The 20000-nt window shown below is 36.2% G+C and overlaps 1 protein-coding gene across 2 annotated transcripts in view; it reads left to right on the top strand.

Annotated features, from left to right (window-relative positions):
- The window catches only part of LOC144980535 (uncharacterized), an 84342-nt gene that overhangs the window by 6703 nt on the left and 57639 nt on the right, over positions 1-20000 (top strand). For both annotated transcript variants that reach the window (XM_078928204.1, XM_078928196.1), the window contains exon 2: positions 15225-16273. In XM_078928204.1, the coding sequence (XP_078784330.1) occupies positions 16171-16273 (103 nt within the window). In that variant the 5' untranslated portion in view covers positions 15225-16170. The remainder of the gene's footprint in view (positions 1-15224; positions 16274-20000) is intronic.

Raw genomic sequence — 20000 nt, 5'->3', positions numbered from 1 at the left:
TTTTGATTACGTTTGGAATAATTAAAATCTACTGGTATTGTCATTTCATAGTGAATGTGATTATTTGTGGTTGAAATATTTTATTTTTTCAAAAGTTGAAATATATATATATATATATATATATATATATATATATATATATATATATATATATATATATATATATATATATAATATATGACCGAATCATCTTTGCCCCACCACTATGAATAGGCTAGAACCGCCACTGCTACTACTACTACTACTACTACTACTACTACTACTAGTGCCGCGCTGAAGATCGGTCTGGACCGCGGTCCGACGGTCTTTTAGCTGTGAACCGAAGACCGGTCCCAGAGGGGAAGACCGGCGGCGGTCCTCACTTCTTATCACCTTTCAACTAGTGCGGGGCGGTCCTTGCAAGGACCACGGTCCTACGGTCTCGCGCCATAGCCTACTACTTCCCCAGCGATTCGTTGCTTCGGTTGCCTATCTTCCACCAATCACCACCCATCCCACTTAATTAATCGCACCCACCCCCCTTTGCCATACACTAAACGACACAGACGACCATACAGGCAGACGACCACCAACCTCCACTCCGCAAACCGCCCTTTCGTGTGTGAGATGGGGGGAACAGGAGGCGCACGCCTTGGACGATTCCATTATACGGGGTAAATTTCAAAATTTACTACACCATAATGATCGCAATGACAATGATCTATGGTGAAGGCATGACCCCTCTTCTCTAATGGGTTATTGTTTGAAATGTATGTGACTACAAAAGATGTGTGTGTTTGTGTGTGTGTGTGTGTGTGTGTGTGTGTGTGTGTGTCGAACCTAGCAAGTAGCAAATCCGATTTTTTGTTTTCTTTTGTCCATCTCTTGTCACCACTCCTTTCTATCGCAGTGTTGCAAGGCCCTCTATATAGTGGGCCTTGAGTGTTGTCATTTAAAATAATACAATAATATTAAAATTTCGTTTGGTGTTTTTACTAATCAAATAATATGAGTTTCATTAGTTTCTTCCTTCCAAAAAACCCAGTTATAACGTCTGAATTTTAAAAAAGTCCAATAGAATATTTGGGGACCCCGATAGCTCAGTTGATAGAGCACTCTCTTTATACGCAAAGGGCCAGAGATCGATCCCGGGTGCAGTCGATTTTTTTCTGAATCCCTGTCTACTCAGCAATGAATGGGTAGCTGAGTTTGTTAGATCTGGCGAAAAGTCACCATCGACCCCTCTTATCACCTCATCCACCCCCTCTTATTATAACTTCACGTCTCTCTCTTACTCTTCAATGCTCGCTGCCCTCTAATGTGTGTGTGTGTGTGGGGGGGGGGGGGGGGGTAGGAATTGCGTGTGTGTATCAACGCCACGAACAACTCGATCAACGCCTTGGGCGATGCCATTATCTCCGTTAATGGGGATAAATTTCAAATTTTATTAAATTATCGAAGTAACAATGAAGTACGGTGAGCAAATAAAGAAGGCATCACCCCTCTTCTCTAATTAGGTTACAATTTGAAATGAGTGTGACTACTCCGTGTGTTTTACTCCTGTAGGCCACGGTTTTCATCGTGTAGCGGTCTTTAACGGTTCAAGAATGAACGATCCCACGCTCTCAAAGGTCAAACCGGTTCGAATTTCCAACAGTCTCTCAGGAATGTTCAATGTCGAAAAGGACCGGTCCTACTAGGACCGGTCCTTGCGGTCTTCATTTCCCAAGGACCGTAGGACCGTGGTCCTTAAGCTTGCCAAGGACCGCCCCGCAACTATACTACTTACTACTTACTACATACTAACTACTACTACTACTAACTACTACTAACTGCTACTACTACTACACTACACTACTAACTACTACTACTACTACTACTACTACTACTACTACTACTACATACTACTACTACTACTACTACTACTACTACTACTATACTACTAACTACTACTACTACAACAACTACTACTACTACTACTACTACTACTACTACTACTACTACTACTACTACTACTACATACTACTACTTACTACTATACTATACTACAACTACTACACAACTACTACTACTACTACTACTACTACTACTACTACTACTACTACTACTACTACTACTACTACTATGACTACTGGCAGTTGGGTGGTCTTGTGGTATGGCACTCGCATGTAATTAATACAAATGCAGGCAATGATGCAAATGAGTGTGTAAACTATGATGGAATTAGTTTTAATGGGCTTTTATATACATACATAGGATGTCGAATGGTAATCGCTGTCATGACAAGATCCATATAAATATGTGGCCATGAGATGGTCAGTTATTCTAACAGTGCTGGTGGGTGGGGTCTTTAACCTCCCATGGTGGGCCGAGAGGTCAATTGCTGTGTTTTCTATCCCCCATATGTTTTTACCCTTTCCACGTTGCTCTTTGTTATGAATTGAGTTTGCTCGTTTATTCCTTGTCATAGCACGGATCCTTAGCTGGGAGGAGACGTTCACACCCCCACACCTCCCCCCCTACACACATATTATATATATAATGTAATATATATATATGCATATATATATATATATATATATATATATATATATATATATATATATATATATATATATATATATATAAATATATTGTAATATTTACCACGATGTTGGACTCAGTCTACATCGATGTTTCTGACCTTTCAGTCATCGTCAGGACTGTGTGTTACATGAGTTTGGTTTGTTGTGTGTTGTTGCTTGTTGAAACCAAACTCATGTAACACACAGTCCTGACGATGACTGAAAGGCCAGAAACATCGATGTAGACTGACTCCAACATCGTGGTAAATATTACAATAATAATAATTCGCTCCATTGTTACATGTCGAGCACTAATATATATATATATATATATATATATATAAATAATATATATATATATATATATATATATATATATATATAATATATGATATATATATAAAAAGACCATCGGTCATATATATATATATATATATATATATATATATATATATATATATATATATATATATATATATATATATATAAAGACCATCGGTCAAGATTTTCCTCATTTTTCACTTATAGTCACCATCAGCACTGCTAAATATTGACTTGTTTCAAATTTCTGGGTATGAATTCAATTTTTACCATTTAAACTGTCACAACAAAATACTGTTTTGAGTTTGAGGCGACGAGTAACCTTTTTTTGTGGCCTTCGTGAATGGATTTAATTCCTACCTATTTTCTTTAGAAAAGAATACAACAAAACGAAAACAAACCAAAACCACCCCTCAAAACCAAAACTAGCCTTTGCCCTAATCAGCTTACTCTCTTACCGATATCAATATCCTTTTGCTCTATGTATTTATTTGCTTAAAAACAAACAACTTTTTGTTTCAAGCTTTATCTGTGCAAATAATGTGACTGATTTATCTCTGTCTGTCTGTTAAAACACATATAGATACAACTATACTTTTATTTTACTTCTCTTGGTGCTTGATCAGCATATAAGGCTGACACGGTGGAACGCGAGCTTTCTCAGTTGGCGACCATTTTTGTCAAGACCATCCCCTCGCTTTCATTTCTCTTTCGATGCTCCTCGTCCAGGTCTCCAGTGGGCGGTCCCTTCTTCTCGTTCCCTGGGGCCCACCTTGGGCTTTCCTGGGAATGACACTTGAATCCATTCTGAGGACATGTCCAGTCCATTTCCACCTTCTCTTTACAGCTTCATATACTGGTTCAATTTGTGTGTATTTAGCCAGTTCTTTATTTGACATTACTTTTGGCCAAAATATCCTCAGTATCCTTATTAGGCATTTGTTTTGGAATGCATTTAGTTTGTTGGAGATGGTGTCTGTCAGTTTCCATGATTCAGACCCATAGAGGAGAACAGATAGAACATTTGTTTTGAAGTGACGAAGCTTTGTTTTGTTGGTGAATTTCCTCGATTTCCATATTTCTGAGCATTCCAAAGGCTCTTCTTGCTTTGTTTACTCTGTCTTTGATTTCATCTTCGGAATTCCCATTTTGACTAATCCTGCTGCCTGTCACATAGATAGGGGTCGATACAATATATTACAAACAAAACTTTGGTTTTATCTCCAATAGTTTTATTAAAAAAAGTAACTTGGATATACAATATTAAAGAAATAAAAAGATAAAGATTGAATGCAAGTTTCAGATAAAGATAATATATAGTTTTTAATGAAATATTTCCGATAGCATAGCTTCGATCCTACTGTTTTTTTTTCTTTTTTTGTTTGTTTGTAGATTTGCTTTTTTTTTTTTGTCTTTCTTTGATGTAACAGAAAAAAACACAAAATATTTTATTGGTTTTGGGGTGGGGAGGAATCGAAAAGAGATTCACCGTGCATTTTTTCCTCAATTTTTTTTTAAATGCATATAATAAATTAGGTCACCTTAGTCTTTTATATATTCAATGCATACACCCTATGACTTCGTAAAAAAAAAAAAAAAAGTAAAGAAAATAATAGAGCATTAATTAATAACACCGAGTCATTCTTCCTCAGCCCTCCACCCAACCGTAAACCTCTTATCGTTTGAAGTGTTGTTTCACCGTCGAGTCTTATGTTAGGCAGGGCTTCATTTGCTAGACACCGTGCGTGATGAGCAAGGTGTCATTTCAGGTTGTCCTATACACGAATAAGTAATATTATCATAACTAGACTGCTTCCCTCCCCCCCCCCCCCACACACACACAAACCCCACAAAAACATTGACATAACACTAATGCAAACTCTTTTATTATTGTTATCAATGCGATCAGGGTGGGAGGCGCTTGCACAGGCCAAACTGTTTTGTACCCTTTGGCAAGCTAAAGTTGTTGTCCTCAACTCGACCAGTCAGTGACCATAAACCAAACCTGCCTACCTGAAAATTTTAGCATTTGTAGTTATCATAGGGAAAATAGTACCTACTAGTCACTAATCTGCCTTTGTCAGTGACCAGATTACCCTCGGTCGGCAAGGTTTGATAACGTTTCTCAGTCCTTATATTATGTGATTTAAGTGCCATAATTTCATCCCCGCCTTCCGCCCCAAGGTTTATTTTTACCTTATATTGCTCTGCAGGTTGGCCTAAAATTCGTAGAAGTAGGCAGGCCTGCCATAGACGCTTGAGGTATTGATGGAAGTTATTGAAGTACATATGTATGTTATGCAAGCATAACCAAAGTAGAACTGACAAGTCAAAACTGAACATAAAATGTTTCTTTATTCATCTCTTGTGGAAATTTACCATTAAGGTTATATTTTGGAAACTAGAAAATCTAGAGATAATGCTTCCGCCCTAATGCAGTAAATGGAAGTAAATGCCCCCCCCCCCATGTCCATAAAAAGATAACAAAAACAACAACAAAAACAACCCCAATTATTATTGTTATTATTATATTATTATTATTATTATTATTATTATTATTATTATTATTATTATTATTATTATTATTATTATTATTATTATTATTATTATTATTATTATTATTATTATTATTATATTATTATTATTATTATTATTATTATTATTCATTATCATTATTATTATTATTATTATTATTATTATTATTATTATTATTATTATTATTATTATTATTATTATTATTATTATTATTATTATTATTACAGCAGCCACTATAGCAAAGATTGTAGCAATACTAACATCATAAAATATGTTTTTGCTTTTCTTCTTCTTCTTCTTCTTCTTCTTCTTCTTCTTCTTCTTCTTCTTCTTCTTCTTCTTCTTCTTCTTCTTCTTCTTCTTCTTCTCTTCTTCTTCTTCTTCTTCTTCTTCTTCTTCTTATTCTTCTTCTTCTTATTCTTCTTCTTTCTTACTTTATTTACTTACCTCATCCACCGTTCTCAGTTGTAGACTCGTTTTGAAATAAAAAATTAGATAGAATAACAACAAAATGGCTTCTTAATAAAGTCTTAGACAATCAATGACAACTGTTTGTCGGCGGCTGTCAGAGAGGAATAACATAAGCCACATCTGTTTCCCATCTCACTTTGTTTTCACTTTTAACTCAGCATCTTTCTCAAGACAATATCTCCCCTCTCTCACCCTACCATCAATCTCATCCCCGCCACTTACAGCCAGAAGCACAGCAAACTTTTCGTACACTGAAACAACTTGTCGTTTAACTATCTAACCTGCTTATTATTATTATTTTTTTTCGGTCTCGGTTGTTGTGGTAGGTGGCTACTTAAGGTGAGATAAACTCGACTCTGATGGTCTGTGCCCATTTGGCCGAAGGTAAAGCTTTTAACCTGTTTAAAATGTTTAAGCTGTGCTTCTTCTTTAGTATGTGAATTCTACTGTTTGCTTAAAGTGTATTATATTGTACATTGCTTAAAAAAAAATTATGTTTTTTTCTTCGATTCATGACTGTGGATGATGGATATCACTCGCTAGAAGGTATCCCACCCCATTTTTAAATGATTTATATTCATTTTATGTATATGTATATATATACATATATAAACCAGGGTACCTATTAAATCTGTACAGTAGCTGAAAATAATTAGTAATTTCTAAACTCTCTGGAATTATCACAACCTCCATTTCATCTCATTTACATTCCGACTAGAATAGTTAATATTAATCGTATTTAGTGAACATGTTAAATAAATACATAAATCATATCGCATGGCTATCGGGAATTAGTTAATAATGTAGACAGTAACAGGTTCTTGCTACCCCCGACTCTATCCCCTTGTTTGTAAGTGGAAACCTCTATTGATCTATCAGGACACCAATCTTAAGTAAGGTAATTTAAAAACACTTGAATTCATAAGGGAGTTTTACTCGCCATTTATCATCATAATCATCGTTTTTATGGCAGTATCTTATACTACTGACAGTAATATATCTTATAATTCATGTTTCTTTTTCCCCAACCTTTACAAAAACTCTTCAATGGCTTTCGACCTTTTCGTACTCTGGAATTTAAAACAATTTACCTTATTTTGGCCGGGATAATTTTATTTCAAATACCAATCGATTCAATCAAATGACCCTTAACTTGCCAAAATTCTTAAACCCGAAACTTGAAAGGATTCCCAGGTTTGAGTTTGAGATTAAATAATTTTTTTTTGACAAATTAAAAAGTTTATTTCAATTGGTCGATATTTGAAGTTAAACTTTTCTGGCTAAAATGAATAATTTTTTTTTCGTCAGAGTATGTCGGTTGCCTCGTTTATGTGTTCATAGCCATCAAATTTAAGTGGCTGTGTGAAAAATAAGTAATGACTTGCTTTGAGAGAAAACCAAACGTAGTCCTATTGGCCTACTTTGGTTCCTATAATAAGAAGTTCGTTATTAATTTTATTTTTATTTTTTTTTCTATTATAGACCCTATAATATCCGTCACTAGCTGTATTTAATCGGTAATATGCGTAAAAAGGCCAGTTATGAAATCGTTGTCATTTATTAGCCAGTCACTAGCCAAACATCGCTTGCCTTTGTTTCAAGAAAATAGCCGGTGTTGCCCGACCAACTATTTTCCATTATGTAGGTACTTATTACACAAAGATCTGTATGCAATCAAAACCCTTTATACACCCATTTCTAAACAATGTAATATACCATAATTTCGTGTAGTACGACATCTTCAAAATTATTTTTATAGGAGTTGTCCATCTTTGTTAGTGATTAAAAACATAAGGCCCAGAGGATCACTCAAATAAGGTTGGAATTGTAGTAAATAAAATAGATATTAACATTCAGATACAGCATTTTAAGGGATTTACCATTCTCGATGCGTTCCATAACAATATATCATTTACAGTTGACGTCGCTCAGCTCTTTATTGTTGCATATTTAGATCGCTATTACCTTGTTCAATTCTCGCTATCAGATTATATTTTGAACTAGCATTCTGAAAATAAAGGTCACTGTTAACAGGCAGTACTCATTTACATCTAAGTATGGTGGTCATGCATAAAATATATCCGGCATACGTCGGAATTCCGGCATTTTGAGATTTAGAATTCACCTCTTTCCCATACATTGGACTCCAATCATTCCTACCAGCTCTATTACTACAAGCACCGCCACTGAATCATCCATTCCAACATTACTACTACAACTACTACCACAGCATCATTTCTACCACTACTACTGCTATAAATACTACTACAGCATCTTTCCACCATCACTATCACGAGCACTAGTACTGCAACCGCCATTGCAACATCATCCCTAACATCACTACTTCTGCAACAACAACCACATCATAATCTTTAACGCCACCATTACTATTACTAAAAAAACCCACCACAGCATCAGTCCTACAACAACCACAATTATCATCATCATCCTACCACTACCGCTTTAGCAATCACCACATCACCTCGACCATCATATACCATATCCACCCCATAATCATATCTACCACCACTATTACTAGAATACCACCAGAGCATGAGCCCTACCTGTACTACTTCAACAGTCCCCACAATATCACCCCACCACTACTACTACAATCACCACCACGGTATCAACCTTATCACCACCACTACTACAACAACTACCTTAATATTATCTATACCACCAATGCTACTACTACAAACACCACAACAGCATCAACCCTGCAATTTCTACTACAAGAACTTCACCATCGTTGTTTCTGCATCTGTCACTACAATTACTACTACTATTATTACTACTATCACAACTACTACTATTATCACTCCTACTACTATCACTTCTTACTACCTACTACTACTACTACTACTACATACTACTACTACTACCATACTACTATGCCTATACTACTACTACTTACTACTCTACTACTACTTACTACTATACTACTATCTACTACTACTACTACTACTACTACTACTACTACTACTACTACTATACTACTACTACTACTACTACTACTACTAACTACACTACTACTACTACTAATACTACTACTACTACTACTACTACTACTACTACTACTACTACTAACTACTACTACTACTACTACTACTACTACTACTACTACTACTACTACTATACTACTACTTCTACTACTACTACTACTACTACTACTACTACTACTACTACTACTACTACTACTACTACTACTACTACGACTGCTGCTGCTACTACTACTACTACTACTACTACTACTACTACTACTACTACTACTACGACTACGATTACTAATATGAAAAGACTACGACTACTACTACTACTACTACTACTACTACTACTACTACTACTACTACTACTACTACTAACTACTACTACTACTACTACTAAGACTACGACTACACTACTACTACTACTACTACTACTACTACTACTACACTACTACTACTACTACTACGACTACGATTACGATTACTAATATGAAAAACTACTACTACTACTACTACTACTACTACTACTACTACTACTACTAAACTACTAACTACTACTACTACTACTACTACTACTACTACTACTACTACTACTACACTACCATTACGATTACTAATATGAAAAGACTACTACTACTACTACTACTACTACTACTACTACTACTACTACTACTACTACTACTACTACTACTACCTCTACTACTACTACTACTACTACTACTACTACTACTACTACTACTACTACTACTACTACTACTACTACTACGACTACGATTACGATTACTAATATGAAAAGACTACTACTACTACTACTACTACTACTACTACTACTACTACTACTACTACTACTACTACTACTACTACTACTACTACTACTACTACTACTACTACTACTACTACTACTACTACTACTACTACTACTACTACTACTACTACTACTACAACCATAACCACCATTAGCCCGACCACCACCATTACTACAACAATAACCACATTTTGATCTCTACCACCACTATTACTATTACTACAACGACCACCACAACATTAACTCTAGCACAGCTTCTACAACCAGAACCGCATCGTCATCGTAATCCCTAACACCATCAGTACTGTGACCGCCATCTCTAAAACCACTTTTACTACAAATACCACCACATGATCAGCCTTGCCTTTAATACTGCTCACATCATCTCTACCACCACTATTATTACAACCCCCGCCACAGTATCAGCCCTACCACCGCTTCTATAATAACAACAACATCATTACCTCATTATCATCTCTAACACCATTACTACAACCACGGTGTACAGAGTTGTTGTTCTTTTATTTTTAATAGTAAAATATCGTGTTATTTCACTTATTTAAAAAACAAAAACAAACTATTTTATTACTCCACAATTACGTACAACAATCTTCAGGTAGGTAACAATGAGATAACGTTTGTTATGAAATTGGCATTAGCATTTTTTAAATATGCTGCAATGCAATTTGCAGTCGACAGTTAAAGCTTCCTGCAAACTGATGTTGGTCAACCTCCATTGCATGCATGATGATGTGTAAAACCCCGCACTCAAAGACACAACGTTGGGACATTTTTTTGCGGTCCTTATCCACCCAGCCTTTGACTACGGTCCAAGTCGCTTAATATATCTTCAATTCTGACTTATAAAAGTTGAATAAAAATTTAAAGCAAAATTTATAAACAACTAAATGTACTTGGAATGCGGTGATGACGAGACATTTAAAAGTCCGGAGCATACCTGCCTACTTTTACGGGTCGTCCGTAATTGTTACGGAAATTAGGTAACAATTTCGGACATACGGAAATGGAAGAAATATTACGGATTTTTATTTCACAGGAATTTGGTCTTAGTTGTAGAGAAAAAAAAACAAACAATTGTTTTTTTATTTTAAGTTCCCGCAGTTATCCAAGAAAGGAAAAAAAAAGTTCCCTTAAAGTAATAAAGTCTACTGCTCAGTTCTCGCCCATGATAGCTTCGTCGATTGCCAACTCGTCATGGTGGGGTCAGCAACATTTATTTTACGTATTAGGATGTTGTACGCAGTATATTTTAAAAACTTCCTCCCCCCCCCTATTTTCCTTCTCTTTTCCCCTTTTTTTTTCTCTTTTGTTGTTGTTGTTGTTCTTAATTGGTGGAGTATTACTAAATTGTACCATTTAGTACTGATGAATTTCGTGTTGGCTACTGATTTTGAAATGTTCAAGTAGACAGGTATGCCGGAGCCTCGAGAAATAAAAATCCCAGATAACCCTCCTTCATATCGATCGATTAAATCAATATTTGGAGGACGAGTTTTCTGGCCAATTGTTTTTAATGTGCTTTTTTTTTTTCAAAGCGTGACAGGTTTATGCTTTCTTACAAGAATAAAGAAAAAATGTCAGCGCAAAGCAGCAGGTCCATAAGACCACCTTCAAAGTTGCCTTAGACGATTCCTGGAGTCAAGTGGACAGATGAAGAGATACTGCATCGCTTCTTATCTACTGGTATAAATTTTATTTAATGGTTACGACCTCTTACTGACTAGTCAGATTCAACAGAATCGGCCACAGTGATTGTTGCTGACCAGGGTATTATCGCCGAGTACCATATTCATGACAGACAGCTATATTGATAGCTTACCGCTGTTTGAGTTTGTAGTAACTGATCTCCGCATGCCTCAACAACCCATTACTTCCAACAGCGCAACCCAGTATAGATAATCTTATTAAACAATCGACAGTCCTTTGTAGGTTATTGTGGGGATGCATTTGCGACTTATACTATCAGGCCTTTGATTTATTACGTATTACGAGGGTGAGTCAAAAAGTAATGGGACAAATCTCCTACTGAGTTCATTTTTTTAATGTGACGTCATATTTGGCTCAATTGAACTTATACATGTACTCTTTAAACCAAAGTTTAAAAATTTTAATTTTGTCAAATTTTGACAAAGTTATGACAGTTCAGCGACAGAAAGCTGTCATTGAATTTCTTGTTTTCGAAGAAAAAACCTCGAGTAACATTTTTAAACGCATTGGTTAAGTCTATAAAACAGGCATTTTGTAGAGGCAGTCTTTTAGGTGGGTTGAACCTGAGTCGAAGCGACAATCATCGGAATGGCGACACTCCTCTTCCCACCGGAAACCCCAAAAACTCCAAAGCTTAGAAATCAGCTGTGAAAATTATGCCAACAGTGTTTTGAGACATTAGAAGTGTAATCCTCGTTGATTTCCTACCACAGTCAACTCTGAACACCATCTTCATTAATTATTGGTTGCTTTCATATCTGTCTACCAACAATTTCTGTCTTTACTGACTTTACTGTCTTTTTCTCTCTTCCTATTTTTCCATCTATATCATTCCACCCCCTTTCATATTTGCAAACTGAAAGATGTGGCTACTTTCATCTGGCTGATATCCTGACCAAACTCTCTGTATTCAATATTGTATTACGCAAGAACTTTTCTCCAACCACCCGGTCCATCCATTAGGGTATGGTCGCCGGGTCCAAAGTAGGCGTTCCTGGAAGTATTTATCGTGAAAGTAACCAGCCAACGATGCTGTCCTGCATCGTGCCATAGAAACCAGGTATAAATCCTGGCTGTATAAGCCTTATTGTTCCAAGTGATTGTTTATTTAAAAATAAACAAATTAATACTGAGTACACGTACTCGCCATGCCCACTGCATTGGCTTCCTCATCCGAACCAACTTTAATCTAATGTCAAGGCCAATTGAGATCTATTGAAAGGTGAGGCCGTACCCAAGCTGCGATACAATTGAGTACTTATTTCCCCTGTCATTACTCACGCATCCGCTCACATTGTCGTTTATTGATTTTCCTGTCAGGATATCATCTCAACGTTCGTGAGTAGACACGAGAGGCGTGTCAGGCCGAAGGAAAGCTGTGGGGATTCCCCGTCACGCACGCGACAAGTGTCGTGTCTAAACGTCTAAAGTTTTCATTTTGGCTGAAAAATTTATCTCGTATAGAGGGAATGGAATTGGTGTCACTCTGCTCTCTGTTATTGTTTTTTGCCAGCCATTTTTTATGAGTAGTTCTCACTAAATTGTATGAATTAGACTTGAAACGTTAAAGGTTTCACATTAGTTTTGTGTGCTGGTACGTTATACCCGACTGGCGGATGTTTTGAGTATTTTAACTAAACACAAAGCATCAGTTAATAAATATGTCATCAGGCAGATTTAAATGACCCACAAATTGTCAGAAGCTCTTAAGGAATTTTAAGATTTAAGACTTTTTGAACAACTATTGGGATTCATTTTAGTCATCATCATCATCATCATTGCCTTTTTCACCCTGGTCAGGGTATAGGCCACAGACAAACAGTTTCCATCCTTCTCTATCCTGAGCCAACTTTTTTATCTCATTCCAGGTCTTACCACTTCTCTGTATATCAGCTTCTTTAATTCTCAGAAACTCTTCGGTCGCCCAAGCTAAAAAAAGGATTTAGTTTGTCTGTCTGTGTTTCTGTAACGGTTTGAGTTTAACGGAAAGGGGTGTTAACCCTTTGCCAACCCCCAACCTGGAGGACCAGGTGACTCAAAGATGGGGGAATCACACACCATTAGTCGCCTTTTACGACACGCTGGCTTGGCGTTGGGCTATTCTTGACCCTCTCAGTTGAGGGACCCCGGACATTTATGAAATACACCCTTTTTTAAAAGCCAAAAATGAAAACACGTTTTATCTGTATTCGATTATACTTTTAATTTAAATCAAATTAAAATGTGAAGAAAATCTTTCTTTGTTTTAATAATTGATGAGTTTTTACGTTGTCCTATTTAAGATCCGGCTCCACTTCATGAACTGTATTTCAATCTAAATGATTGGATTTCGTGTTAAAAATATTATGGTTATATGTTTGTGTCATCGGTTGGCTTGCTGATTTAAGTATTAATGTTTAACTGCTCCTGTTAAGTAAGTTTTATGCGGAAAATATTAGAAACATGTGGTGTGGTGGAATATAATAATTATAATAATAACAATTATTGTGCCACGTACAGCACTTCATTGTGCTTTAAGGGGTTCAGTGAAGAATCGATCTTTGATTTCGGCGGAATATAAAAGACGTTTCTGGCATTGTTTGATCGTACCAATTCGTTTATCTTTGTATGTTTGAGTGTCCGTGTGTTGTGTGCGTTTACGTGTTTGTGTTCTGGGTTCAAATTTAAACACAAAATTCAGGAATATTGATTTGTTTGGAAAGTAAATTTGGATTCATTGGCGTCTTTTTATTAACTTTCCTTGTGTGTGTGTGTATGTGTGTGTGTGTGTGTGTGTGTGTATGTGTGTGTGTGTGTGTGCGTGCCAAATTACAACGGACAGGCACTGTGTCCACTGCGTGACATTCTCAACCTGTTATTTATATATTTCCTTGTCTGTTAAATATTAACGAAAATTTTAGGTCATAGAACATGGCGACACATCTTTGCAAGAAGCCCCCGTCGTTAACCCATATATCATATCATGTTTTTTCTCATATTATGAAATATTGAACACCAATTTACTCATTCCCAAGGTGAATTTTTTCTTTATATTATTTATAAATAAGTATAAATCAGATATACTAGGCGTCAGTCGCAATGCACCACCACACGTGAGTTACGGTGAGGTGATTTACTCAAAGCAACACCGCGGCGGAAGGCCGTTGTGCCGCGTGTCCCTCTTATATGATAATGCATTGGTAAATGTAAGTGGTGGGGAGATGTCGACTATTTCCCCTCGACTTGCTCATTTAGGAGACATGTTTAATCCCTATTGGTTTCTTTCGTTTTTTCAAAGGATTTTCTTTATTATTTTAATCTTGTATTGCGTGGAAAACGGCATTTTATAACGTTATTTACAATTGTTGAATTAAAGTACATTATGATAGTTACCTTAATTAGGGTTTGCTTTTAGACTTTGTATACGCTTGAAATGGATGCACATCCCAAGATATCACCAAAGATAATACGGATTTATCATGTCTTGTTTCCTAATACTGTAAAATTGCTCCTGTTGAGTCTTAATGCCCTTGGAGACGGAGTATATCTCGGTGTCTTTGGCGCTAAACAGACAATAACAGATACTCGCTATCCGTTGAGTATGACGCCAGTACGCCCTAAAGTACTTTCAGTCACATCTAAATGACCCAACTATCAAGTCACTGTTGGGTGGAACTAGCTCTGAAATTATGTACAAAATGTCTTTCTTAATGCGGTACCCAATTTCCGACGTGAATACGCGAATCTAATTTATGTCGCACTACGAGTCCAAGATCGTTCTGCTGCTTTCTAACTGATTCAAATTCAAATAAACATGATGGGTGTTTCAATCTCATTTCTTTTTCAATCACACAGATCAACTCATCTTTCAAGGAAGTGGAAGTGACTGACCAAGTTATGACGGATTCGTCACTGTGTGTCGTCAATGTGACGTCATACAGCTATGTCAAGTGGTTCTTAACAAGCCCTCATGATTTACGAACTGGACTTGTAACATTATAAGCCAAATCTACACCATCTAGATTGATGACTTGATGTGTTAAATGGGAATAATTTAAAGTGCAAACGCAGTTATGTTGATCATTATTTTCTTGTCAATGAATTTATGACAAGTGTGACCATTCATTCTGACGGCAGCTATTTCATTTCCTCATGTATGTAGTACCCTAAGAAATATTCTATATAATTTTGAATATTTATTGTTATCATCAGTGCATTTTTCTCACCAATGTTTATACAAAAGAACCACCAACTCAGGGACGCATTTTCTACATAATACGTATTTTTATACATGTTTTGATATCTTAAATATCGGGAATCAGCACAACTGAGACATTCCAGAGAGTATGCAATTTTAGTTTGATAGTTGTTTTTTATTCTGTTTTAATTTTGTTGCATAAATATAGAGGACCACCCGTGTCCCAATTTTTAAGGAGCTCTTTCATAGTATATTTATATATATTGTTACGCAACTTACTACAATTTTGTACAATAGGGATTCCGTTTTAGGACCGACTGTGTACATGTTACTTAATTTATTATAGGACTCTTGTTATTTCGGAAACGCATCGTGTATTCCTCAATTCATCCCTATTTATTGGAACTTGACCAAAGCATTGCACAACTGGATTATCTATATAATTTTTATACCCCGATTTTGTTTGTGGTGAAGCTACTGATTTTGAGATAACGCCCTGACCTTCTGTTGTTGTGAAGACACGTGTAAGTGATTGATCACTGCCTCTACTTAATTCTTTGAATATTCTGGTTGATCGATATCAGTGTCATCACTGCCAGCGCCATGTCTCTATTGGTCACATCCATCACGATGGGCCAGCAGCCCGATCGCCTCCTGGACAAAGGACCACAGTATTTAAGGACACGAACCAACAGAGGACTCTTTGGTAAGATTATGGATCATTTTTATCTTACATGTTTCATACAATGCGAGATTCCTTCCTTCCTGGGTCCACCTTTAATACCTCTTCTATCAGCAAAGACCTGCTGCCATTATTTTTGGCTTTGGGTCCTTGGTTTTCCTGGTTTTAACAAAAGAGTATCTAGTTTTGTTCAAATTATCCGACCCAGTTAAGCAGGAATATACGTTTGCCAATTTCTGAACGTGTGCCAATGCAAAATGGTTGGACGAAAATAGTTTTTACTCATTGACACCAGGTCCATGAGAGAATCCACAGAGATGTGTTTCAGTTTCTCACATAAATATACATATTGATATTTTTTAATTTAACACATCTGTGACATTGCCCATCAGATAAATTTACTTCATATAATTACAAAATAAGATTTTAAAGAATACATTTAATCCACGATCGTTTATTGATTTGAATATTAAAATGTTTTTGTATTGTTATTACATTGTTATTACCAATGCCAAATGACCATGCCAATCAGCTGTCTTAGATTATTCATTCACTTTGTAGTTTCACAATCATGTTAAGATGCTGTCATATTAACCAGTTAATTGCCTCACCCTGTACAGACACTATTTAATTTAAAGATTTGGCCATAAAACCCGTCCTTCAAATATCGATCGATTAAAATGACCCGCATCTTGGCAAAACACTCTCAAATTCGGGACATGATTCTAATATATTTACAAAATATGTTTATTGCATCACTAGACATTTATGGGAACCTTATTTGTTTGTCAGCACTTGAGTCTGATGGGTTTAAATATGTACAAGGAATCAGATTCGTTCTTGTTTAACCAATTGGCCTGTCTGAGGAGTGTATTTTTCTACGTTCCGATAGACGCTTATCCAACCCCCGTCACTTGATATTGATGTCATTTGGCATCCAAAGGTTTATTTTCAAATAAGGTTAAAGTAGGCTACGCCTTGGTTGAACATTTGATCTCGCCGTCGTTTGACGCTTCTATCTACTTTTCGACCGTCTTTATAGAATATGAGTCTGTTCCCACATATCCACTTGCTTCAATTACTTATCAAGAATAAGCATTGCCACACTCAAATTACATTTCCTTCTTGCAATCTCTCTATAAAAACAATGGATTTATAGTCTCTCATCGACCCTGGATGTGACATATCAGCGCAATGATTAGTCGATATTGACAAGGAAATGGAAGTCGAAACCGACATGACCGACGAACAAATCATCGACAGTGTGGGATATACATCACACGCAAATGAGGATACTGACAAAAATGACAGCAAGGAAGAACCGCCTATCATCACCAACAGAGAAGAGACAGAGAGGGTTATGACCTCGTGAAAATGACTCGATAATCAATTTCCGTGGAAAACTTTCATGTAATGAAAAAACAGCAATCCAAACGAGCAACACCTCTTGTTTGAAAAACAAAACAACAATAAGCACTTGTGAAAAAAAAATCAAATAATAAATACAAACAAATCTAATAAACCAAACATTGGCCAATGATGAAAGCGATATAGTCATATCCTTGTTTGCTCCAATTATAGGCTTAGAATATCATGGTCAAAATTACCTATGCCATCTTAAGGTACCGATTCCACTATCCACATATCTTTGTAGTCCTGACAAACTGATAGGAGCAGAGGTGTTCAGATTATGGAGACGTGACTGTAAATTATACTAGTGATTTTATCTTTGGTATACACTTGTGTCATGTTGAATGAAATGATAGCCGAGAGGTATGAAAGAGGATGCTTTCTACTGACCATCTCTTTCGATTTACATTACATGGGGTCTTGATTGATGAGTGATGTGAGAGCGGTGACGTCTGAATCCGAGGCCAAACCACGGGCGGGGCGAAAGCGAAGCGAGGACATCAAATAATATAGAGATAAAGAGGTGATTGGCAATGTTATCATCCGCGAGGTTAAGAGAAGCAAAGAGGAGCGGAGCTCGTATCGCTTGACGTATTTCCAATTTTTAGAATGAATTCTTACGAATACCACACGCCCCTACTCCTTACGACTGCGTTCTTCGTTAAATTATGTTATCACTGTCTGTGACAGACAAAATGAAATGAACGACCACAGTGACAAAACGCCGTACCGAACCATGATAGAGCAAATCAAAAGTAATCGACAAAAACAGCAGCAACAACAACAAAACCTACAACAACACCTCCACCACCACCACCAACAACAAACTGCACTTAGTGATCACATTAAAATTGGATTACTGAATGTTAGATCGTGCCGTAATAAAAATCAAGATATACAGGATTCAGGATATAAATGACTATTTTCGTTTGGTTTAACCATTCATATGATAATCCAATATTAAATAGAACCGCACCCGAAGGCATTCGGGTTAAATCATTTCTACGTATTTGGAGGAAATGTGGTGGAATTGCGATCTCTGCCATTTCGTGAAGCGTTTTCCAACTTGCACCTCGACCTCTCGTCATTATGTAATAATATATCATTCCACCATGAGGACTTTAGCAGCTTTGCTTGAGTATGTTGGACTCGCTAATTATCAAAATATTTAAAGAAGTCTTTTCATTTCATGTATTTGCCGTCCACCACCAAGCCATTAAAACGAGATCTAACGATTGATTAAAAAAATATATCAGATTTTCGTGAGTAAATTTCTGTCCAAGCTATTGACAACAATCATACTATTTTTATGGGGATTTTAACATTAATTATTTTTGGACTAAAAATGAGCCTAACGTTTTTCCGGAGCCCATTGAAAGTAAAAACCTTATCAAACACGTAAGTGGTCATACAAATAGCTATGGCCACACAATAGACCATTTACTTATGTTCCACCGAAGCACAATGTAATGAAACTTATAAAACACTCATAATATACATTATTTAGATATATAATATACATTTTTAAACAGGATCTTTTCCATAATATAAATAATAAAAATTATGCAAATTATAGTCTCCAAATGTCATTTGTTGAAACGGTGGACAATAATTAGGCTCCCTTGAAAACCAAAGTACTGAAGTTGAGATGTCAAACACCCTGATGTGATTCAGTGATAAAAATTACCGGATTAGCCAGAAGGCGAGGTGAGAGAAAATGGCTTAAGTCCGAACTAGACACTACATCGCTGGCAGAAATCACACAAAGCCGTCTGTTTCAGGGCTTTGCCTTCACCAAGGAACTGCTGGGACAACAAACACAAACATCTCTACCATCGTTAATTGATCAGATTTACTAACTCGCTTTGGTCAATATTTTAAAGAAAAAGTGACACAATCATACTAATCCATCCACACAACATTTTACAGATTTTATTGTGATCCACTTACAACTTTTTCAAAGATCACAGAGGGTAACTTTCGAGACTGCATCGTGTCGTTATCAACAAGAGATTGTGGTATGGACCCCATAAATATGTCATGCTAAAATGCATTGATGTAATTTTAACAATAATATTGTAAACAATTCGTGCAATCAGGTGCTAAGCCATACATTTACAAAGTTGCTCGTTTAAAACCCCCTTATTTAAAAAGAAAAAACAACAAACAGCTGATCTGGATGAAGAAAACTTAAAAATATATCGCTCTTTCTCCAATCAATCTTCATTTTCTCTCTAAAATATTGGAAAAGCTTGTTTTGAAACATTTACTTTGTCATCTTCAGTATAATCTTTGAAGAAAAAAATCAATCGGCTTAAATGCAACATCATTCGACGGAAAC

Source organism: Berghia stephanieae, chromosome 1, assembly GCF_034508935.2.
Source record: "Berghia stephanieae isolate SIO BIC M18660-M18661 chromosome 1, UCSD_Bste_1.3, whole genome shotgun sequence".
NCBI classification, from domain to species: domain Eukaryota; kingdom Metazoa; phylum Mollusca; class Gastropoda; order Nudibranchia; family Aeolidiidae; genus Berghia; species Berghia stephanieae.
The sequence above is the reverse complement of the archived record's forward strand: the minus strand, read 5'-3'. Positions and strand labels throughout refer to the sequence as shown.